Source organism: Pyxicephalus adspersus, chromosome 2, assembly GCF_032062135.1.
Source record: "Pyxicephalus adspersus chromosome 2, UCB_Pads_2.0, whole genome shotgun sequence".
Taxonomy (NCBI): Eukaryota; Metazoa; Chordata; class Amphibia; order Anura; family Pyxicephalidae; genus Pyxicephalus; species Pyxicephalus adspersus.
This window is the reverse complement of record NC_092859.1, coordinates 96,383,750-96,409,010: the sequence shown is the minus strand read 5'-3', so window position 1 is coordinate 96,409,010 and position 25,261 is coordinate 96,383,750. Positions and strand designations below refer to the sequence as shown.

At 35.8% G+C, this 25,261-nt stretch overlaps 2 protein-coding genes across 2 annotated transcripts in view; both read right to left on the bottom strand.

The window, feature by feature from the left end:
• Positions 1–2,110: 2,110 nt before the first annotated feature.
• On the bottom strand, positions 2,111–16,459 carry WNT16 (Wnt family member 16). Its single transcript, XM_072401570.1, has 4 exons — positions 16,086–16,459; positions 10,903–11,189; positions 7,850–8,130; positions 2,111–5,013 (listed from the first exon to the last, which is right to left on the bottom strand). Exons 1-4 carry the CDS (start codon positions 16,175–16,177, stop codon positions 4,549–4,551), a joined length of 1,125 nt encoding a protein of 374 aa, XP_072257671.1. The 5' UTR covers positions 16,178–16,459; the 3' UTR covers positions 2,111–4,548.
• A 6,416-nt stretch (positions 16,460–22,875) lies between these two features.
• Positions 22,876–25,261, bottom strand: part of CPED1 (cadherin like and PC-esterase domain containing 1) — a 129,326-nt gene continuing 126,940 nt past the window's right edge. The window contains exon 22 of the mRNA XM_072399032.1: positions 22,876–24,973. Within this exon, the coding sequence (XP_072255133.1) occupies positions 24,800–24,973 (174 nt within the window). The 3' untranslated portion in view covers positions 22,876–24,799. The remainder of the gene's footprint in view (positions 24,974–25,261) is intronic.

Sequence of the window (25,261 nt, the reverse complement as noted above, 5' to 3'; positions counted from 1 at the left end):
AATATATTTCTACTGACATCTTCAAATTGTAGCTTCTAACTATGTGACATTGCTGATCTCCTAGTAGAGTTTGATTAATGATGTTTTCTATGGGAAAGTTCCTTTTTCAAGAGTACTGGAGTATAATGGGTTTTATAGCCTAGGGTTGTATATCATTTAAACATGGCTGTAACATCAATTGACTAAATCATTTTTAAGGAAATGGCTGCTTTAGTTCTGTGCTTGTTTTGTCGAGGATGTTCCCGTCAGCCAAGGGTTCTTGGCAACACTAGTTTCTAAGCCAGTTTAAAGTGCATGCACTTGTATACCAGGTCCATGCCTGGATTTGGTAGCTGTTAGGATAGAATGTTTTCTCTATAATAATGAAGTGTTGTTATGTGTGATTTTGTCATACAAGTATTATTATTATTAAAAGAAGCAGGAGATACATTTTATTTGGGGACAATTCTTAAACATTTGTTTTGGCCCCTATCATCTTTTTGACAGTTTTTCTCCCTACTGTTGCCTATACCAATTACTTCTTCTTTTACTAGGATTGTTGGTTTTGTTGTGTTCTTACACACTTTTATTACAGATAGAATTCTATATATATTCTATTTTACAGTGAATCAAGTAGAATGTTGCTAAAATTAAATCTTGGTCATGACTTCACATCTGCAGCTGCCTTTCTCCATGTGCAGAATGAGGTAATAAGAGAGAGACATCAATGAGCACTTGTTTTGTATACAAAATATCTATCACATATCCTTGCTAAAAATTCTACGTAAGAGACAAAAGACTATGCAAATGTCTGTGCCAGTTCATGTTAATTTCCCAAAGTAAGTTCATAGTAAATTATGTTTCTTTGTATATGTGTCTATATCTCTGTCTGGTGGCATTCTTGGTGTAACACAATCTTTTTTTTATTTTGGTCTTTCTGTGTGTGCATTTGTATAACCTTCCAATGGCGTTTTATAGACTTAAATTCCAATCACCTTTTTTCAGTCCATTTCCATCCCAGTCTGTATTGGTAATTGTTAAAACTCCGATCAGATTATGATTATCGGTTTTGGGGTTTGGCTGATGGGCAAATGCAGTTTTGCTTTAAGATGTTTTCCACCTTACATTTGAGATTTTATTTAATTAAACTAGCTGTTAACCTCCTTGTGTTCTGAATTTGACCTCCTTCTATGCAGCATAAACCTTGTTATATGTTGTCATTCCCATTAACAAGGAGAAACCATTTTTCTTTTTTACTACTAGATTGTAAGCTCTTCGGGGCAGGGTCCTCTCCTCCTGTATCACTGTCTGTATTAGTCTGTCATTTTCAATCCCTATTTAATGTACAGCGCTGCGTAATATGTTGGCGCTATATAAATCCTGTTTATTAACAATAATAATAATAAACAAAGTTTCCAATTGTGTTGCCAACAGTTTTGAATCCTTGTACATCATGGGATGACATGATCTCTTTTAAAACAATACTCCTTTCAAAACAGTAAGTTATTTGGTGGAAATAACGTTGTGTAGTTAAAATACATAACTTTGTACCAGTCATTATTTATACTACATAACTAAACAATAATCCCAGCATCCAGACTACAGGCAATGTAAATAATGCTTGTAACATTACAACCATGGGAACAGCAATTAGCCACCAAGAATGAATAGACTGTATAGTTATTAAGAATTCTTTAAACATTATTTCTTTGCCCACCCCCATGACACTGCTTGTACCTGGTGATTAGTCATTCAGGCACAAAGTGTTGCATTGTGGAAGAAGAAACTTCATGCCAATGAATGCCAAGAGGACAGTTAGAGCAGGCTTTATCCAATGAGTAAGTTTTAACGCTGACCTCCAGGTAAAGCCTTAGTGGAAATGCATAAAGTTTACTTGCCAAATAATTTCTAAAACATTTCTTTTGTTTAGCCATTGATCCAGAAATCTCTACTGGTCATCAGAGCTAGGGAGGTGATCTTTCTAGGGTCAGCAAAGCAATCAAGCCTGGTTTCTGGACAGTAAAGCTAAAGCTGGTCATTTTGGTCTTGTAAATATGGTTAACTTGCCACCTGTCCTTGTTTCGGCATTACCAGTGCCATCTTCACCTGTTTCTCATCATGGTCCTGGATCTTCAACGATCTTGATTGGCCAGGCCACTATTATGTAACGACTATGCATGCATCCTGGCACAGTTTAAGGTACTTTGTAAAGGAGATTGCACACAGGCAGGTATGTATGTTTTAGTGGAATTATTCCTGTCCTTTCTGCAATCAAAAACATTTTTTCATGTGTCTAGTTCCACTAAGTTCTTCACTGATAGTGTTGTGTAAAGCAAGAGAGCTGCTGTGCATGAAATACAGGAGGCTAACATCTGGGCACAATCTGCTATTTCTGCTATCTCTCTATATAAACATTTTATTAATATTCTAACAAATATGTATGGTGGGGTGTTTATGTACAAGTTTTCACTGTTTTCTGATTTTACTAAGAAACAAACCACAACACTTCACACTTTTTTAGTTCGTAGGAAACGAACCACAGCACCTCATACATTGTTAAGAACCATGATCTGCAGGCATAACTGATATAACTAACTTTATTTTTACAAACTTATTAATAGTTTGAAAAGTTTAAAAATACACACCATTTCCTATGAAAAGATAGTAAACTAAAATGCACTTTTATAACAAAAAATATTTTCCATTTTGTTAGACAGTTTTAATACTATCCGAGCCGAAACAAAAACTGTAGCGCTTTATGAATTCATAATCTCAAAATACAAATAAGTACAATACAAGCTTTTTGGATTCACATCCAGTGCGAGAACTGCATAACTTAAGTATTTACAAAATGTACATATAAAACTAGTAGAAAATGCTTTTTATTACAAATATTCACAATTTGCTTAGGAGCTTTTACAGACTGTACAAATATTCATATGAAAATAAAAAAATCTAATGTATAAATAGAGAATTGTTTTCATAGGAGTTTTTCGTTTTTCCTGGGCTGTAAAAGATATGCAAAATCTTTATCCAAATATATAAAATATTAATATGTGAAAAGTTGTACTTGGCCTCTGTTGTCAAAGTCTCAATCAAAACTGTCCCTTTAAAGAGTAAAGCCAAACTCTTATTGAGCATCCTACCACATTTCTCTCCATTAATGAGAAATTGACCCCTCAGGTTCCTTCATAAACCTCCTTATGGTGCCTCCCACCAAACCTTTTATTACTTCTGTGTGTTGTAGGAGTCTGGAGTCGAGTCATTGGATCTACTACATGACTACGGGCTCCTTTCCTTTCAAATGGTGAAACCTTTGACCTGAATGTAGTAATAGGGTATCCAGGAAGGTTGTCTACCACTGTACTGCCTGTAAATCATATGCAGAGTCAGGGAGTGTGCTGTCAGAGTTTGGCAAATACAATTGCATGACTCATTCTCTTACTCAGCTACCATGTGGTAGACTGATGCTCTAAACAACTTGGATGGGAAGGAGTTTTTTTGTTAGTGTACTAAAGGTATGAAACTTCTAACAGAGAGATTTGTGAAATGGATACTGCTGCTGCATGATCTAAAGCATTTTAAAGCCTTTGCTCTTCAAAGTTTTTTGGGCATTATTATATTCCGGAGGGGAATGCTAACGGTGGTGACAAAACTGGACATGTGTGGCCGACACTTACGTTTTAATGAGTGCACCATAGATTTAATCATCATTAGCTGCTCTGCTGTGTTCTTACTGTACCTATATTTGACCTTTTTGTGGGCTAAATAAGGTTCTTTTATTATTATTATTATTATTATTATTATTATTATTATTACACAGTATTTATATAGCCTAAAACATATTACGCAGTGCTTACAAAGTCCATAGTCATGTCACTAGCTGTCCCTCAAAGTTAATGTCCCTACCATCGTCATATGTCTTTATTACAGTATAAGGTAATTTTTGGGGGGAAGCCAATTAACTTAACTGCATATTTTATGGAAGGCTTTTGGACTTTATATCTAGTAGTAGTTAGTCACATTTAGCTGGAATTGTTCTTGTAATATTAAAGATGTTTTGCAGTTCTCCATGCTGGTTAATCAGTTCTAAACAAATCCAGTTGAATTTGACTAACTTCTACTAGATATACAATGACGAGGTAAATGAGAACCTTCATCGATATTTAGATACCAAAACCACGTGCAGTAAGGACATCAACCAAGGCCAAGAAATAGCTACTGGTACTTGAGTACCTCAAATAGTTGTGTTCATGCTTAGTCTATGATTAATTTTTGTTGAGACCTGAACACACCCAAAGTTTGCCTATCGTTTCAAATGTTACCAATTAGCAAAAACTTCTAGATCAGAAGCTTAATGAGATCCAATTTTCTAATTTTTCTAAGTAAAGACTCAATTACTGGCATGAAACTATTTTTCAATGATTCAAAAGTGCTCAAATTATAGGCCCAGCTCTAAGCTATAACGATTTTTCCACAAGTAGCCAATGGGTGACAAAATTTACAGTCACATGTAATATCATTTGGTGCAGTACAGCATTCTCTTAGTTTGTATTTATCTCATTATTCTCATTTGCAGGTGTGGACATCTGTCATACTTTCACATCGTCTACAGCGCACATAGCAGCACCACACAAACTTACACTCACATCTTTCCACGTGTCTAACCACGTGTGTGTTATACCCCCTCCCACAACACAGCAAATTACAGCCATCTGGTCCGTCTGAAGTACGATTACATTCCCTCCCATGAGTGCCTGATATACCCAGTTTCCGGTCTTCCACGCAGTAGTTTGGGGAACGATTTGTATACACAAGATCCTCTTTTTTGATGGGAATTTTTCGATGGTTCTTCTCTTTCCTTCGGACCTTTCCTTTCAGTTTGTCTGATATCTGGATGCTGTTCTCATACTTATCCTTCAAATAACTCCCAATCTTTTCAAATGAAGACATAGATTTCCAGCATGTTTTTACAGCACAGGACCCAGAGACTCCATGGCAGCGACAATCCACTGTCATAAGCTTAGCCACTGCCTAAAAAGATAAATATGATTCAAATCTTAGTACAAAAAAAGGAACTTTATTCTTGTTACAGCCAAGTTCCTAAAAATTGTACAATCCACAGACTATAAGAATATATAGGTGGCCAAGACATCCTCATTACTAATTACAAATAGTAGAGGGAATTAAGCCGCCCATGCAAAAGCATTTCTATAGAAATAACACCTTGCCCAGTAGTTTTAGCTAGTTTGAGAAGTGTGGGATACTCACAGTGTACAGTGATTTCAGAGAAAGCAATTTCAGTAAGGGAGATAAATCTGTTGTATAACAGTGAGCAAGACTGATTGTATGGCTGGAGTGAAACTTTAATACACAGTTTAGTAAAATGTCTGAAGTGATCAGAATTAGGGATGAGCGAACACCTGGAAGTTCGGGTTCGCCGGGTTCAGCCGAACTTCGGCTCAAAGTTCGGGCTCGGGTTCGGGTCCGGGTACCCAAAATCATAAAGTTCGGTACGGACCTGAACTTTACAGTTCATCTTCCCTCAACACTAATATTAATGGTTAGTGGCTAGGGATGAGCGAACACCTGGAAGTTCGGGTTCGCCGGGTTCGGCCGAACTTCAGCTCAAAGTTTGGGTTCGGCTCCAGGTACCCAAAATCGTAAAGTTCGGTAAGGACACGAACTTTACAGTTCGGGTTCGCTAAACACTAATCAGAATTCATCTGTTTATGTTTGTCTGTCAGTGGTTATCAGTCTGGGTCTTTATGTATTCACATAAAGTATTCACTATCATGGTCTATATCTGTAAAAATCAGTCTTTTCTCCTAGCAGTGTTAGTGTCCATATAGGTTGCCTTCCTTTTGATCAGCGGCAGATTCACAGTGTTTGTTATTCAGTGTTAATGTCCATCCATCACTGTGTGTTCATCAACATCTGTCAACCTGATGGTATATTATAAGAAATAATGTAGCAATTGTTCTTTAACTTTGTAAAGTACTTGCCATGTTGTCTTATACATATCTATAGTCACTAAACCTTTTCCTAATACCCATGTAATTATATATGTATCATTCCATGTACATATCACATGTATCAAGTTTTAAAAGGTCTTTAAGACAGACACATCTGTTGATTCTAAGTGTACTGCAAACTCTTTCTTCAAATTTTCGGGCCATAATTTATATAACACAAGCTCAGATGATGGAGTGCACCTGGAGAACACACACATTGTGATAGACACACATCATAACACACTATTGCAATTATTCTTTTTCATGATATAAAACATGTTACACAGACTTTGTCTATGTCCCTGCAGAACTTTGTGTTCATAGCTGGTATGATATAACCCTGGAGCTATTCACTGTATATGTCACTGAAGAACTTTGTGTTAATATCTGATATAACCTTGGAGCTATTCATTGCATATACTGACTAACTTATACCACAATACAATCATATTTATAATTTAACATCATGAACCACTACGGCCTTTACTGTTCCACCAATATACTGGTCATTGTGATCATAAGTAATATTAATGAAAATCCTGATGAAGGGGATTAAGTCCTTGAACCACATCAAGTGAAGTGTGTTCCTTATGGAATGCGGCAATTGGTGCTTTTGATCCGATTGCGTGTTGATCATGATAATGCGAATTGTATACACAAAATCATGACACTTGATGTATTACTTTCTTGAAATGGACATCTTCATTATGGATGTTTTTTGAGAAATGATTTGTGTATGTTTTCATGTGAATAAAGTTTAGTAATTTTTGTTTTACAAAAGACACCGGTGAGGTGCTTTTGTATTATGTTGATATTTGGATGTTATAAAGGAGGGGTTTGGTGCTTTGATTGATGAGGTTCTAGCGTAACCTGTTAAATGTGGGAGATGTTACCGACATTCATTAGTACTAAAGAAGGTGCTTCGATAAGCAGCAAAATGCCATAACATAACAAAATAAATCTAATTGAATGTAATACATTCCTACAGACATTCCCTAGTAGGAATTAATTACTGCAATTGAAACTCATGGACCTAAAATATTCACATGAGGGAATGCTTGAGTGAATGTCTGATTCCCTGTTTTAGTTATACAGAGCCCTAACTGTTACTACTGTACTGTATGACTTTGATGCATAGGAGCTTCACTGGTGTTTTTTTGTTTACTTATATCCCAAAATTTATTTTAGATTTGGATAAAGCAGGGCAGAAATATTCCCCCTCTACCAAGGCGGCAAAATAAGCAGCTTAATAAGACACTGTGTTAGATTTTAGATCATGCCGGTCTGCATGAAACAACAGTAAAAGAACTTATTTATCATATTGCTGGCATTTATTGAAGTGTGTATAGCATTATCATTGTCTTGCACCAAGTTTTTTTGCCTCAAGTTGCAGTGCAAGGTATGCAAGGCCATATTGCCATGACAGACAGCGATGGGAATTTAATGTAACGTGCTGTGTAACTTCATTAAAACTAATTAAAAATAGTAATTTAAATTATTTTCAGCTGTCATCAGAACAAGAAGCGGCTATAAATATTCCAATGTGAACAACTGTCTAAGATAGAAACTCCCATCACTTTTTAGAGATTGGCTTCCTTTATGAGATACAGAAAAATTGTGCAATTGGGTTGTAAAATGGGGCGTAGGCATAGTCTAACCACCATAAATAAAAGCATTTTATTCAAACACAATGCCGTTGTGTCATTTCAACTTTGTCTTTTTATGTTGTTCCCGTGTAATAGAGTGTAGTTCGTTTTTAGACAAAAAAGAATCAACAAATTTTAATGCACCATATATAACATGGCATGTAAATCACCATTTGTAATTATCCCATGAATTTAGATCTTAATACATACCAGTCTCCCAGCTTCATTATTATGTAGGTGCATTGCACTAAGAACATCAGAATCAGAGGAGTTTTTATAAGGGGCATCCAGGAATTTTCTGCTAAACCACATTCCATATTGAAGCTCATCTGAGCATCCTCCCCAGTGCCAACCTTCGCTTGGTGAGCCACCGTTCTGAAGACTTGTGTCACACGAGCATTCCGTCATATTGCCCGCACTGCACGACCTTGTCACAGAATGCACCAGACCTGCTGCTGTTACTGCTGAGATGAACGCCGTTTCCTTGGTACCTGACAATAGGGATAAATACATGTTATTATTTATATATAAACACAGTTTTGGATATATATTACCACATAAGTGTGCCATAGAGCATCTTGTTGATACAACCCACTCTCACATTTGTTTCCATTTGCATGGGTCCCCCTCTCTGTTCCCATCAATGAATGAGTCGAGATGCAGGTGGTGATAAAGTGTGTAAATCATGCATTTGCCAAGCATCTACGACACAACTGATGGAGATTTTAGAAGGCTGCGTAAGGATATTAGAATCTGCTAATGCAATGCCCTACAGTTACCTTTCCATTTTTATTACATACCTTCCTTTACACCCAGTAATGTCATCACTGTTTTACCCTATGGAAGCAGGCAGATCATGGCTGGTGTGAGGGCTCAGCTGTACTGTACACTACTTCCTAAAGACATCACAGCACTCTGTCTCAGCTCTACTTTACAGAACCCTGATGCAAGGAGTTGGCTGGCTCTTGGGGGGAGTTATACAAATATAAAAATGCCTGGATGCATGGATGTCAATCTGAATAAGGGGACATTTCCAAGCAGGGTGTATTTGCATGCAGACTGTCCTAGGTTATATCCACATTTGACATTAACCTTCCATGATTGAGAATACTACATGTTTTTGCATATTTAGCACATTTTGGGGGGACATGGATTCTGAAAAAAATCACAGGTTGTTGGATCCCAAATATTTTAATTTTAGCTTTTGCAGAAGTCTTTAATGCAGGTAGGTAGTAAAAGATAGAAATACATTGCAAATTAGGCCATCATTACCTGGACTTCCATCACTTGGGGATTGCATTCATGGACACATTCGGTTGGGATGACTTTGCTAACGTCATTTTGTTTATATTTTCTTTACAAACTTATATATTGAACCTGGTATGGTTAGGGGTATAACATCACAACACATCTGACATGGCACAGCTGTAGAAATTTGATATATCTATGTATTTAACAGAACTCAAACTACCAATAAACATGACTTGTGTTTCAACAATGACAAACAGAGATTATTCTTGGCACAACTTGTTTCCCTTCAAACAGATGTGTGTAAATAATCAGTCAATCAGGCTGGCCATTTTATTTGATATTAAATGAGACTAGGACCAGGGTGCATTTATTTAGGAGGCAAGAAATATTTTCTTTCGCCATGAATTTCTTTTAAAGTTTTTACATTGCTAACATGTGTATTAAGAAACATGCTGAGTTCTGCAGTATGTAACATTTCAGAAAAAAAAGTTTCTGTTTTCCCATGAGTTTCTAGTGTTTGCTTTTAAGCTGCAATTAGATCTCACCGTGGTTTCCTTGTGCTAAGTGATATTTTTATTGGAAAAAATATATTCGTTTAACCACATGCAGGAGTCGTCAAAACACTTCAGAGTGAGGCCACAGCGGTTGGGTGTTATCTTAAAAACGAATAACAGCAGATTTTCCCATTTAGAAGTGGACTTCTCACTACCCGTTCAATGTGATATCAATTATTATACTGAAAATTTATGAAAACACTGAAGGACTGATATTAATGTTACGTGTTTTAGCAAAAATGAAAAAAGTACAAGTTGTACATAAAGTGGTCCAAAGAGATTTATTAGAAACTTCCACTTCAATACCCAAGAATCCTGACTACTGTGATATAAAGGATGGCGGGACTATAGAACTCACTTTCATTTTCATAAGAAGTGTCTGTCCGCTTTGTTGGGCAATTTTGATTCACAGTACAAAAGTTTAAAAAATGGGAGTTATTTAATGAAAGGAACAATTACACATCTGCTGCAAAGGTGATCATAACTTTTCTAACTTTTGGCTAGGGTACAAAGCTAAATTGTCAAAATAAATATACTTATTAGTTCTATTTTGTAATATATGACAGTTATTTTAGATGAGTTAATGGGATATGAAATTTAAAGTCACAGGGCTAAATTAGAGTCATTATCCTTGCGTTATGGCTTTGTAAATTGAGCCTCATGTTATTGGTGTAGAAATGTTCAAGTTTAGGCAGCACTTCTTTCTGGATAAGAGTTATAAAGTACATGGTGTTGATCTAGGTCACAAATCCACATGTTATAACAGATCATCGTGGTGATGCCATTGAGTGATGGAGGCAACACTTCTATATAGCTGCCTTGTGTTTAACAATTATTAGGCTATTTTATTGTAATTATAAGGGTTTTAGTGCACACATACAATAAATACTTAGTTTATAGTGTATACAGTGTACATTATCAGGATCAGGTTCCCAAATTTACATTTTTTAAAACTAGTGATATGATTGAACTACTTGTTCTTCAATACACCCTGGAAAACTTTCCATAACTTTTAGATGCCTAAAAAGCATCCAGCATCTGTTAGCATAGCATCTGTTCAGTGTCTATATTTTCATACAGCCCTTACAAGCTTTATCCTTGAGCCTTCTTTAGATTAAATGGACAAGGGTGACTTGGCCAGATATGGGGGGCATCCCATTATAATAAGAGACTGGATATGTTATAGACAAGGAAGTCTATAAACAGTGATCATAACATATTCCACATCCTTTATAATTGCTTTTAAAACAAGTTTATCCCTTACAACAGCAAATAGAGATTTACATGCAATTCAGATTTTTACAGTATTGTGGTTTTGATAATAGGATAATGTCATTCCATAAGCTCTAATATGTAAGCGCTATTATGCAGTAGAGTGGTCCGTGTTATCTAGATGGTAAAATTTTTAGAAGAAATGTAACAATTTTCAGTACAGCTTTTCACGGCAAGGAAACTTACCACTGGTTAACTCATAGCCAAAGATTGAATGAGCTGATGCTAATGCTGATGACAGAACGGAAAGGGACAAGGAAGAACTAGAAGTATATATAGATGGTAAAATAGAGCAGTTCCATCTTTCGTGTTTGAATTGGTTCCTACACTCTTGGATTCCTAGTCTGGCTCCTTCTCGGATAGATGATAACAAGTATGGCTTCTTCTTACACATATCTTTCTGCCGGGCACTTAAAGGAAGATTGGAGCAACCTAGCTTCTCTGGAACTCCAAAAGATGTAACGCCAAGCCACCTGCAAAGAAAAAAGAACTACGTGTGATTGCAGTAAACCAAATATATCAATTTGGTCCTAATCTGATTTGCAAAAAAACACGGTTAAAAATGGTTTAATTATTTTTTAAGCATCAAAATAGGCTGTTGTACTAAAATGAGTCTAGGAGAGTAAAACACAGAGTAAAGATAACCAAGGTTGTTCTCCTCCTTGCAATGCTGCCTGTTCTTGCACTGTCAGTAACAGACTTTATCTTGTAAGGATCTACAGCATTTCCCTTTATATAACAGAAAGTGTGCAGGCCAGGAACAGAGCTAAGGCCCCTTTGAGACCTGCGGTAACAAAACACACAATTAGCTGCTGCCAGGCACAAATCAAACTGCTATTATGTCTCCAGAAGCGGCAAGCTGCACCATAGATCAATGTGCTTGTACATGTTGTCCTTGCATTTTCTGTGGAGTTCTTTCTCCAAAGGAAGAAAAGTAACTGCACAGCCAGAAGCAACATTTCAGTCCAGGAACAGTGCCACAACCCAACCACAATGCAACCATGTGGAAATGTTTGAACAATCCCGTCTCAACTGCATCCATACAATTGGAGCAGTTGGGCGCATGGCTGAGCATGCTGTACAATGCTGCGTTTTACCATAAGTCTGAAAGGGGCCTTGGGCTGAATTCAGACTTGAGATGTTTGCAAGCAGACTGAATGGGTCTAATAATTATCTTTTTTTTTTTTATAGATGGTAGGATGCTGCAGAGTTGATTTATCATTTTTTTGGATGCTACATGAAGAATTCCGGGCAGTTTACCACCCTGGCAGGTTTTGAATTGGAGCTGCTTTCACTTGCTCAAAGATATTTATGCAAGTATTTTCAACATCTGCAAGTTGCTTTTACAAGCCATTTAAATATTTTAAAAGAAGTTAAAAAGAGGAATTGCACTACTAGGCTTTTGTGATCACTTGCAAATGCCTGCACAGGTTTTTCCAAAAACCTAAAAAAGTCTGTTACTGCTCCCAGACACTTAGTGTTTGATAGTCTAGCAGGAACTGTAAGCACCATGTAAATAGCTCGAATCTGAACTCAGCCTTATGCTACTCTGCATAGGATACTGCCTCATTGCATACACCTCATTGCAAATTAAAATTAGTATTAGTTATTAATTAGCTTCCATGTCTTCCCCCCTGCCTCTTCCTGTGTTTTATCATAAACATAGAGATGTTTTCTTAAAATGTATTTGAATGATCGTAACATTAACAGATCTCCTTCTCACTCCCACCTTGCGACTGAACAGGGAACAGAGTAGCAGTGAAATGAAGAACTCATCTCAATCCATGTCAGAGAAGAAGATCCCAAGCTCCTTGTTTGTCTGAAATATTAACGTTTTAATGATTGCAATATCTACATGTGCTGGCAGACCTTTTGTTTGAATTGAACTTATCTCTTTGTCAAACTGCTTTCTCTTTTCAGCATATTCCATACATCTTATTACAATTGATTGGCTTCTTTTGTCGCATCCATCTTCCTTAGTCTAAGTTTTGCAGTACAGAGGTGTTCAGGAGGTCAATACCAGTATCTTAAGCTAATGGTATGGTATAGTAGGCATGTGTGTTTTATCAGCATTTTAAAGTGAACCTGTCACCATAGGACCACTTTTACCCAAAAGATCAAATGTAAAAGAAGTATAACTATATTTATCATGTAATAAAATCAGTTTTAACGCAATTTAATACTTGACCATTCCCCAGCCACTACTGGTATTTTACACTTTGAGATGTGTGGCATACTTGCTCTCCCATCTGCCATCCACTCGCTCGTATGTTGCCAAAGGTCTCTAATGGTCAAAAACTTTAAGTACCTGGGAGCGGGGATGCAACAGCTTTTCAATGCACTTTTCCAAAATGTAAGTATATTTTAGGCTTTTTTTTTACAGGTGACCTTTTAGGTAAAGTGACAATGTAAAAAGTACTCAGAAGTTTATAATAAAAGTGACAAGTGACAAGTTAAACTGACAGAGTCTCTTATTGGTACAACAACTCACAAGGCCGGGATTGGGAATAGGGTTTACTTGGAGAACACAATCCAGCTGTAAAATAGCTTTGACACATTATGCACTACAGCAGTTAGTCAAATGGCAGTTTTGCTGCTGAATTGTATTAAATATGTGCACACAGATAAGGCAAGACTGGTGAGCCAGAGATTAGGAATGAGTGTGGAAATGGGTCCTGGCACCAATAGTGTGCAATATTTTACAAAATGGTTACATAACTTTTTGAAATCTTTGACAAAAGTCGTTTGTGTGACAATTTAATACTTGTTTATATGATAAATCAAAGTGCAGTGATATGTACATTGTTTATGGCTAGTTGACATTTGAAGAAATATTCACTGCAGAACCAATATTGTTCACCATAGACTTGCTCAATAAATTTTGTTGTGTAACAAGCATTGACCTCATAAACACTGGATTACCAATAATCACAAGCAAAGCTCAAAATCTGGGGCATTACTAAACTGTGCCAAGCCAAACCCATAGGGACTGATTTATAAAGGGCTGATTTTCAGATTACCATAAAATTGCTGGTATTATTAGGAAATGAACAGCACCATAGTGCTTACCCCTGTCATGATTACATCATTGATCACTGCTATTTATCAGTAGTTTTTCTGCTACCACTGGATTTATAAAGTTCAAACAGAATAATTTCTATTTTGCAGGTTGACAGGTACTCTTAAACACATTTATAATAGCAAACGTCATGTCAAATGTGGCTGTAATGATAGCTAATAGACCAAATACTCCATTTTAAATACAGAGACCAGTTATATGTTGGTGCTATATAAATACTGTTTATTAATATTATTATTATTAATAATAATATTATCAATATCAATACTCCAATTAGGCAAAAGGAGTTTCTAATCATCACGTTTGTGTAAAAACATCCTTTTTTTTTATAAATCTGTTATTATAAAAATGGCAATCAATGTTTAAAGGGATGAACAAAAAGTGGTGATCTGTTACCTGTTTTGAATAAAGTTTAATAGAGTCTTCAACTTCTAGGGTGAATGTTTAGTAAGCTTTCTAAATATTGTAAAGTGTTGAATACCCAATCATGAGCAAAATAAATAGCAAAAATCATGATAGGTAATTAGTGTGAATGTATGTACTATTTACTATGCTTGCTAAACAAATGAACACTCACATTGTTTGGATTGTACTCCTTTAGTTAAGTACCCCATAACCATAATAACCAACCAGATTTTATTTAGGTTTAGAATAATCAAAAAGGATTGCTCACTGCTAATGGCTTCAGCACTTGCATTACTTCTCTCTGCCTTACCTGACTTCTGCATATTCCACAAATCACGAACTGCAACACATCCTAATATAAATAATACATATATATATATATATATATATATATTATAATATCTTTCAGTTGCCAGTTTAACCATCTATAAATTTGTTTAAAGAAACCATTTTAAAAGACGAGCAGCAAGCAGTAAACTATTTATTAGACTTACAAAATGCTGTTAAATGCTAACATGGACAAAAGATCTATTTGTTCTAAGCTGAGGTCCCTATTGTAAGAGCATCACAAATTTATAGAATTCCAGTATTTGTGGCTTAACGCTGCTTAGTAAATAAAGCCCCAAATTCTTCAGACCCAAGTGTTAACATGTGGGCAATTTTCTAACAAGCAACTAGACTGACCAGCGATATTTATGGCTATGTTAACCAGAGATTCCTAACAAAAGAAGAAGAAAAAACTGCCATGCAATATATATATATATATTTTAAATATATATATATATATATATATATATATATATCTTATGTGAAGTGCATTTATGTCACCAGCATCAAACAGAAGAACAAAGAGCGCACATGAAAAACAGCACACAGGGTTTGAACTATGCTAAAGGAATCCAGAGGATTAGCACTTCCATAAAAGATCTGATCCAGATAAGGTATCACAACATCACACAGTAATCTAGTTAATCCAGAATCAAAAGAGATGCAGCAAATGACTAAAAGACAGCTGTGCAATGTAACTAATACTTGCTGTTCTGTGAAGGCTACCAATTTTAACAATGAGGGTGCAAAGTGTAAAAGCATATTTTAGATCAAATACGCATCAAATACGCATAAGCATTCTAGCTAGGATGAAGGACTATTTGTAACAATTGCAATTTAAAAATAAAAAGTCTGTGTTTAAAGTAAACGGACATCAAACAAACACACTTGATAAATTATGTTAAAGTCACAGTATAGTTCTGCAGGAGTTTCAAAATATTTTTAAGATTAAAAAAAAGAAAAAACTTTTTATGAATTTTTTGAACAATGTACCAACTGCAAGCAGAAAAAACAAAACAAAAAATCAAACCTACATGAAATAGTTTTCTCTAGGGGCAAAGAGCAGACTTAACGCATAATGTTTTAATCCATCTAATAAAATATGCCTCTTTGGAACATGCCAAGACTTCAGGTCCCTCAAAGAGGAGGTCAGCTTGAAATATTTTGACAAACCAGAACTGAACTTGCAATGGAGATCGAATGAAATATGTTTAACATATTTTAGAGCTGCATGTAAACATGTTTGAGAGCTGTCATTTTTGTTTGGAGATTCCAGATGTGCTTTGGGGAAAAAAGGCTTTGCTGTTTAGGAAAAAAGAGTGCTGATGCTAGAATACTCCATAGAGCTTCACTGAGTCTGCTATGGGGACTAAGTACTGAGAAGTGCTAAAAGAAAATGTGACTACAACAGCAATGTGGACCTAACAATGGCATGAGGGACAACTGAAGAACACAAGTCATCTCAGACAGGATAAATGTGGATAAAAGTTATACAAAGGGCAATCTGTTGCATCTATGGACATTTCAGGATATAATAAAAGAAAACAAAGGTACCTACATCCAGTTTCCTTGTGAGCAAGGGAGGATAGCCATGAAGATGGTTAGGAGGACACACAAATGACAAAGTCCAAAGGAAGTCCCTTTCTCCATCTCCAGAACATTTATTTTTTCCTGCAGCCTCACTGAAGATTGTGTTTGGTCTTTCTTTGATACTTAGATGAATTCAGGCAGTCCTTGTGTCTAATTCTTCAATCATATCTCAATGGATGAGCTTGTGATGGATGCTGGAGATATCTACAAGTCCTTGTACCATAGGTGAGATCCTTCTCTTTTATTGAAAGTCTTCTTTCCAGTCTCTTCAACTTAGCCTGTTTGGTTACAATGGAATTCCATCTGTGATTGGCTAGTGTTCTGATGAATAACAATGCATGCATCAAGGCAGCTGCTATTGGTGCATGTAGGATGGGAGGTTCAGAGGTCTAGTACAAGGTGACAGCTCTAGTAGGTGACATCAGAGCCCTGCATCTACATGTCTCCACTTACAAACTAGCAGTACCCTACACAGCTATTTCATAGATCACACAGCACACACACAGATGTATATCAGAGAAATAACAATGCAGTTAGAGGATTGTGTATAGAAAAGAATAATGAGCACAGGATTTAACTACATAAAATTTGATTTGCAAGCATGACATAGATACCTAGCTATAAGTGCTCTGATCAAACACAGGCAAATATTCCATCAGTATCACACATGTAACTTCTCTATCCTGTTGATCATTACTGATCCTTGTCTGCTAGTGTGACATATGCTGAGCACAATGTCAGTGTATAGTGCTCTCCAGGGCCTATGTACTGTTACCAGTGTTAGCAGAGGATATCCATCCAGACAGGAGAGATTGATTGCAAGCTCTATGTGAGATCCTAGGGAGACTGATCCCTCTCTAATCTCCTGGAGACTATTTGAAGTAGTGAAGGCAGTCACCAGTTTCCAGTCACTTTATACAATTAGCTACTTGAATATGATGCAGAGCACAGTGAAGGGGTTAGGATAAACTAAAACAGATGTGGAGCATTCTCCTAAGACTCTATAATGTCTCCTGGCTGTTCAGTAAATGATTTCTAATTCTCAGCCTTCATTTGGCTGTTGCTGAAGTCAAGTGGCAGCCACTATTAATGTGCACAGAGTGCAGGACCAGACAATTGTCTGCAGCCTGTACAGTGTGAGATGAACATGCTGCAGGGATCAATATGACAGCCCAACAGAGTAATCTGATCACCTAACCACTGATCTCACACACACACTGGCAGAATCAGAAAACTAAGTGCCAAGCAACAGGCTGGCTTATTCTGGGCACACCTGATGGCTGGGGGCATTGTTGTTCTAGTGATGGTCAGCATTGAAAAGTGTAAAGCTTCTAGCTGGTGATCACTGAACATAGAAAGTGTTAATCTGAGCATTTACTGACCACAAACTATTTGGGGGCTGATGTCTGAAAAGTATGCCAAGACTGGCTGCGTGTGGTTTCTTTTGTCTGAGTTACTGATGTGAAACAAGAATACCATGCAGGAAAATCAGGGAAAAGTCTATTTTTTACATCTCTATAATATTTTGTAGCATTAGCATCACAGCCAGGCAACTAGCATTTCCAGAAGGAACTCAACAATGTTAAACTGATGTAATAATTTATTTCTGTTTATAATTCTGTTTATATCCTACTTGATTATAAATAGATGTAAAATAAATGTATGATAAGTATTTAACAAATGCCTAATTATTCAGTAACGCATTGTGATATGGTGCCTGCATCTTGATTTTTTTTTATCAAAGAAGGCTTCACATTTTTAGGCAATTAACAATGTTCATTATTTGATTCCATAAATGATGTTTTTATTTGTGATTCTCATATATTCATGTTGTTATCATCATTACAAAAACAGGGCTCTGCACATTGAAGTTAATTGTATATTATGTACTTTGTACTTTATGCTGAATTTTTTTATTTTATTATAGTTTGAAATAAAATTAACAGAACTAATTACAATGCCCAGTCTGGGACTTCCAATGTAGCAATATGTGTTGTTTCTTGATACATATTGTCAAATGTATTTACCTAAGTAACATTGCTTCCTTGTAGCCTTTAACAAAATTGCTTTAATTTGGATACAATAAGACATATGCTTGTCTCATATTTTATTTGTATGTAGTCAATATGGAGAGTGTTACTACGTACTTGTATTGGGAGGGAAGTCAAAGGAATTCACCACCATATGATGCCTATTGCCTATCAATCATTTCACAAACAAGGCTGGAATAATTTGAAATAAAAATATGGCTGAATGGGGCCCTAAGCAAAGCAGCAGTTTTGCTTCTCCACCGTTCAGTTGACAGTAATAAGGATTTCATTAGGCACAGAAGAAATTTCCACAAGTGAACTGTCTATAATTGTATTGTCCCACTGGGCATTAACGTTTTACACTATTTCTTTGGTATACTACAGTAGTGAAAATGTTTTAGCTGGGCTTCTTTGAAATCCATTGTGCACTAACCAGTACTGACTGTAGTAACCACCAGCCAATTAGAATGTTAAGAGCTGGTTGGTAGTGTACACAACAGGCAGCATTCCCATTGGTTGGTGTTTTTTTCGGAGAAAAATCACCCATAGAAACCACAAGCCAATTGGGATATTCCCCATTATTTACCTTAGTATCACCTTCCTTTGCTGAGACAACAGCCTAAACTCCCTTAGTAAATTAACCCCAGTATCTTTTTCTTGAAAATAGGAAAAATCAGGAACTTTGCCAGCAGCAAATGTTGCACTCTGCAAATGTAGACCAATGTAATTACCAAAGACTGCCCATATCAGTTGTCTGGTAAATCCTCTGATCTAGAAATGCTTATTATTTCATAATACAGATATCACCTGGAAATAAAAGGATTCACTGGAATAGGTAAACTGCAGCAGTCATATGTAAGTTTTATGGCAGCCATCATGCAAAAAAAAAAAAAAAAAAAATACTAAATTATGATGGCAAGTCGACAGGTTCAGAGCATATACAAAAGAAGCACAACCAGTATACTTTCAACAAGGTCATGGGCTTATTCATTGGCATGGTGGGAAGGCTCATCCTTCAGGTTCAATCCCACAAAAGAGCTACTGTTGCACAACAATCTAAATCTCACCGTAACAGAAAGATATCAGAACAGGGGCACAGTTTATTACATATAGGCTGCATAGTCACAGGGCAGTTGGAATCCCCGTGCTGAGCCACGTGTACTGTAAATAGCCCCCAAAATGGCCACCTGATGATTTGCCCTGGAACCCAGAGTAATGGAAGAGGAAGGCCTGGACTGGAAGCAGTGTGACTTAAAGGAACTGCTGATAAATACTTGGTGCCAAAAACCATAGGAAACTTTAGAGGTCCTATGGTGTCCATGCCTTAAAGAGTCAGAGATGTTTTGGTGGTCCACAGGGACCTATGAATAATAGGCAAGTAGTTTTAATGTTTGCTTGTTGATTTATGTCTTGCGATACAATGATATAATGGGCCTGATTTATTAAAGCACTCCAAAGCTGGAATGGATACACTTTCATCAATAAAGCTGGGTGACCCAGCAAACCTGGAATTGATCTGGTCCAGGATTCACATTATTTGCTAGCAAATAGCAAACGGGCAGCACATAGTCTCAGAGGTAAGTTCTCTGGCCTTTGCAGCGCTGGGTCACAGGTTCAAATCTCGGCCAGGACATTATCTGCATGGAGTTTGTAGGTTCTGCCTGCATGGTTTTCCGGTTTCTGCAACCACTCAAACCGGTACTCTGGTTTCCTCCCACATCCCAAAAACATGCAGTTAGATTAACTGGCTTCCCCCCCAAATCGATCTTAGACTGTATTAAAGACATATGACTGAGATAGGGACATCAGATTGTTATCCCCTTTGAGGGACAGCAAGTGACATGACTATGGCCTTTGTACAGTGCTGCATAATATGATGGCACTATATAAATACTGTGTAATAATAGTAATAATATAGCATATATATATATATATATAAAGCATATAACGAATTTGAAGAAATCCATTCTAGCTTTGCAGGATCACCCAGCTTCACTGATAAAAGTGTATCCTTCAATAGAGGCACAATTATGCATAACAATTCAGAAGGTCATGTGGATTTAACACATCTTTTAGGTCCCTATGGCTGTCCATTTCCCTAAAGAGATTGAAGATGAATATTTTACTTTCTAGTGTACCACATCATACATGACATTTTTCTTTAACATTTTTTATTGAAATTTCAGGGGAGAAAACATAAAATATCCATCATTGAAACAAGGCACAGATTTAAACATTGACTCAATAGAACATTGGTGTAAACGTAGACATTAATCAGGTATAATAGTTAACAATGACTAAACAAAACAATTACACTTTCAAAAAACAGAATGAAAAAGAAAAAGACTATATATATAGGTCTAAGACATACCACAATCTGTGCGGAACATAAGACCAGCATCAACAAGCTATTAAGCATCTTTGACATTTTTCATACACATCTGTTTCCATGGCATAAATGATTATTTTAGAATGACTCAATAAAGGTATAAGTAATTTTTCAGAATATCAGCATACAAGAAAGAAAAGAGAGACTTGCTAAATAAAGAAATTTTGGTAAGGATAATGAAAATTCAAGATTAAAAAGGAGACGGGTAATTTAGGCCACAGAAACATACTTATATGACAAATGAAACATACTTTGAATAGCATTAGGTAAATTTAATAAAGATTCAATTTCCATAGTAAAACACATTCTCTGAGTTTTTATAGTGTCCCAAAGGCAATAACTTGTGTAAGTATTTTATTATTGCTGCCTTTGAATGCAAAAAAATAGTTATTTTAAAGTATGGGTAGATCTACCTCTGGGGATGCAATGTCTTAAAATATTTTTTATTTAAATTCATTGAGAAAATACACTTCTGGTGAGTGATGAAAGATGCTAAATGTTTCTTTTAATGCTATTGAAATATCCTTTGGGGTGTTTCAAATGTGAAAGTAAATACAATATTTTGGCAGCCACATAGGAGCGTCATGAAAGGAAACGTGTTAATGAGCACTATGTTTTCAGGATCATTTATTAGTAATGATTGCATTATATGATCCAACAACAGAATAAAATATATAGAACTAAGGTAAAGGGTGACATTTTTTACATTGTAATTACATACCATTATACGTTGCAATAACTTGTAAAGATCCGTAGGCCCTTAAGTTACTGTAACATCCTAAAGCAGCTGGAAAAAATTGATTAATCACTTCTTTAATCTCCTTCTATGTACATCTAGTGAGGAAAGATGTCAAATCTCAAAGGATGTAACAGTAAAGCATTTTCTTATGTGAGTACTTTTGATGCCGCAGGGAACTTTTTATGTTGTTGCCAAAACAGAACTACTTATCAAATTGATCTTTAAGTTAACAAATAATGCAATTACATAACTATATGATTTCACCATTATTGATAACTTTTGTCCTGAAGCTTTTTTGTAGTAAACACCATTAAAGGCACCTTTAATGTGAAGCTACTACAGTTTTGTTTCTATCCTCAGATAGTCATAAATGCTGACATTTAGATGTTGATCAGAAGCAATCTGTTACATAGAGACATAGTAAGTCAGGTTGAAAAAAGACATAAGTCCATTAAGTTCAACCACTAGGGAAATAAACATATCCCAGATATAAAACCCTATGGACATACAGTTAGGTCCATAATTATTTGGACAGAGACAACTTTTTTTCTAATTTTGGGTCTGTACATTAGCACATTCACCAGTGCTTTGTTTCTTTCTCAAGATGTACCAAACTGTAGATTTTGCCACTCCTAATATTGTAGTAATTTCTCGGATGGGTTTTTCTGTTTTTGTATCTTAAGGATGGCTTGTTTCACCTGCATGGAGAGCTGCTTTGACAGCATGTTGTCAGTTCACAGCAAAATCTTCCTGGGACATATCTGACATGGAGAATTTTATATGAATGGACAGAAATCAGAGGGTTTTTTTTTCAAAAGGACATCGTAGAGAATTAATTCTTACACCTGTAATGTATGAATGGCAGGGAATTGGTTAGATAAACTGTTTACACGTTAACTGTTTTGGTGCTGGACCTCTTTACAGGCTAAACTGTATTTTAGTAGTATAGATTGGTCAGAGACCTGTCCCAGCTTATGAAGCAAAAGCAGCATATTAAGCTCATCCATCCTTTCGCACCTCCTGTAAGTATATTCAATATTGTTAGACTGATTTGTGCAAATGGAGAAACCGGAATGTGAATGTTTCAGAGAACTGATCCTCCTGTTCCTGTGCACTGTGTATAGGATCTAGGTTTGGCTACTAATGGTAACTGTATGTAAAATAAATTAGATTAGACTATCCCCAAACATAAAGATCCCCAAACATAAAACATAAATAGCTATTCTATCCCCAAACATAAAACATAAATAGCTATTAGTGATAAAAATGTTTTTAAGAGTAAATTATATATGACAGAATCATGGGTTATTATCACTTTTAATATCCATTTAAATTGGAGAAATATGTTTAAAAACTAGAGGCCTTTTATTACTAGGGGCATACATGGGATATCTATATGGATTATTAAGGGATTGAATAGAAAATATGACACTTTTAGCATTGAATTACAATTATTCTGTTAATTAACAGGTTAAGTATGGTTAATAAATTAAATATATGATATGATATATGATATGATAAAGCAAAGCCAGCTTTTTGATGTGATCTATATCTGGGTCATTCTTGTAAAGGATGGCTAACAATACAAAAACAAGAGAAGCACCATACCTTTATTTTATTGTATATCACCTTTAATTTCATGTTATGTTGTGTATTCAAACCATAAAAAATGACTGTGATTAAATAAACCATTTAATTTATTTTAAGAATAGATTTCCAACACACAAACTGTTTGTTTTAATAATGTAATATCTATAAACACAAAAAGTACATGTAAATGTTTTAAGTTAAGATATTTTAGAATGTTTGTCTTCCGTACCAGCAATTATCAATGCTTAAACAGAAATCTGAGTGCCAAAACCCTGTTCCTCAATGTTTACCTTTCTGCAACACCTATTATCATGGCTCAAGCTGGCTTTGCTATCTCAAGACTTTTACCTTCCTGGTCTGCATATTCACTGCAGTTAAATAATTTGAATTATTAAAAGCAGTGGGTCAGGATAACAGCCACTCAGCTAGGCATTATTAGAAGGAGCTGGCAGTGTTATATTTCTTAGAAAAGATTTATTAACATTCAATTCAAAAGCAGATTTAAACCTAATCACTCATATCTTGTATGAGCTTTAATTTAGCTTTGTTGGATTTATAAATGGATGTTTACATCTAGTTTTGTCACCCTATCATGCACACTGCAGATTGCAATGCATTTTGCAGGCATGATTTACCACTGTCACTGTCAGCAACTCAAACCCGAGTAGTGGATTGCAACCATTGCGGGAGCAAGTGCAGGTAATGCACTCCATCGGATTGCTCAGGTGCTCAGAAGCTCTAAGACTTTGCTCAGAAAATGTTCCCTTCTAACTAACCCCAAAATCAAACTATCACTTGAACTATCCTATTTTTGCGATATGTTGTGCAATAACACGCCACCCCGCTTCATAAAAACAATGAGCCTGATTTATTAAAGCTCTTCTAGAGTGGAGAAGATAGACTCTCATGGAAGAACCTGGGTGATCCAGCAAACCTGGAATTATTTCCTTAAAATAATTTTCTACTAGTTAGCAAACATTTTCAGTTCAAGACCAGATCCATTCCAGGTTTGCTGGATTACCCAGGATCTTCCATGATAGTCTGTCTTCTCCAATCTTGGAGAGCTTCAAAAAATCAAATTCAACTGCTAAATAGAAAATTTGGCTGTGTATCTCATCCTGTTTATCTCATCTTATGTACATACTATATAGGTAAAAGTGTATGCAAAACCCTCTTATTCAGAAAGCTGCAATGAGAGGTAAATGTCCATATGGGATGACATATTAGTCAGGGAAACGTCTACCATGATAGCCAGTGCAGCTGCTTGTTCAGCTGCTAAACCATTGCAACCATTGGTGTATTTCTACATACTAATTCTTATACACTCATTATTATAAAGAACTAAAAATAACAAAATAGCTTGGGTAATTTCCCAAATAATTAGCGTATGAAAAGGCATAAAAACACTGAGCCCTTTGAAAACAGTTGGTTATCCCCCTTGTGAACTTTGTTGAATATACATATATTGTTGATATATGCATAAATACATAAACATATTTATATATTGTACATACATTATAAAATACCCTGTAAACAATTAAAAATATATTTTGATACATTCATTTACCATAAAGCATAAACTGTATCAATTCTTCCTTCTAACAAAATGTCGCATTTTAAACACATATCTAAATATAAAACACACAAACTCCATTTTTCTGAATGATCTGAATACATTGCACATGTCCAAAATTTGGCCAATCCTGTATCTCCATCTTCAAGTATAAAACTATATATTTATGTGGCAATATATTGAGCCTATAAAGTCCAGAGAACTTTACATGTCTTCACTTGACTGTAAACAGGCGCTTGGGTAACTTGTGTAACTTGTGTTGTGTAACTTTGGGTATTGTGTTCAAAGTTCTCACTGCACCGAAGGGACATATCTGGCTGACCTGTCAGGGCTCTTCATGCATGGTTGTCATCTTCCATTTTCATGTACATATTCTGCTGAGAAGAATTTCAGAATAGACCTGATTCACTGGACCCTGAACATGATACAGGGATTTCAAATTTGATGGAATGTCTGGGACTAAAGGAAAGTTTTTGCCGCCAAGTGAATAACTTTTTATTAACTTCATTTTGTTTTCTTTCTTGTTTTTCACAACCTAAAAATGATGCATATAAAAAATGTCAGAAATGTCATAACTCCTTTATAACTACTTCACCTCTGTGCCAAAGGAAAGATTTTATTTTTGTAAATAGAAATTGATTGCACAAGAAGTTACATGTATGCTGAGTGCATGCTGTCTGCTTGTTTCAATACCTATTTTATTAAAGTACACCGAGCCCATGACATTTAATCATCACTTCTAGTTACAACATAATTGAGGTCCGTGTGCAAAATGAAGACTTTTTTGTTAAAAATACAAGCTAGGCTTTCTAAAATACATTAG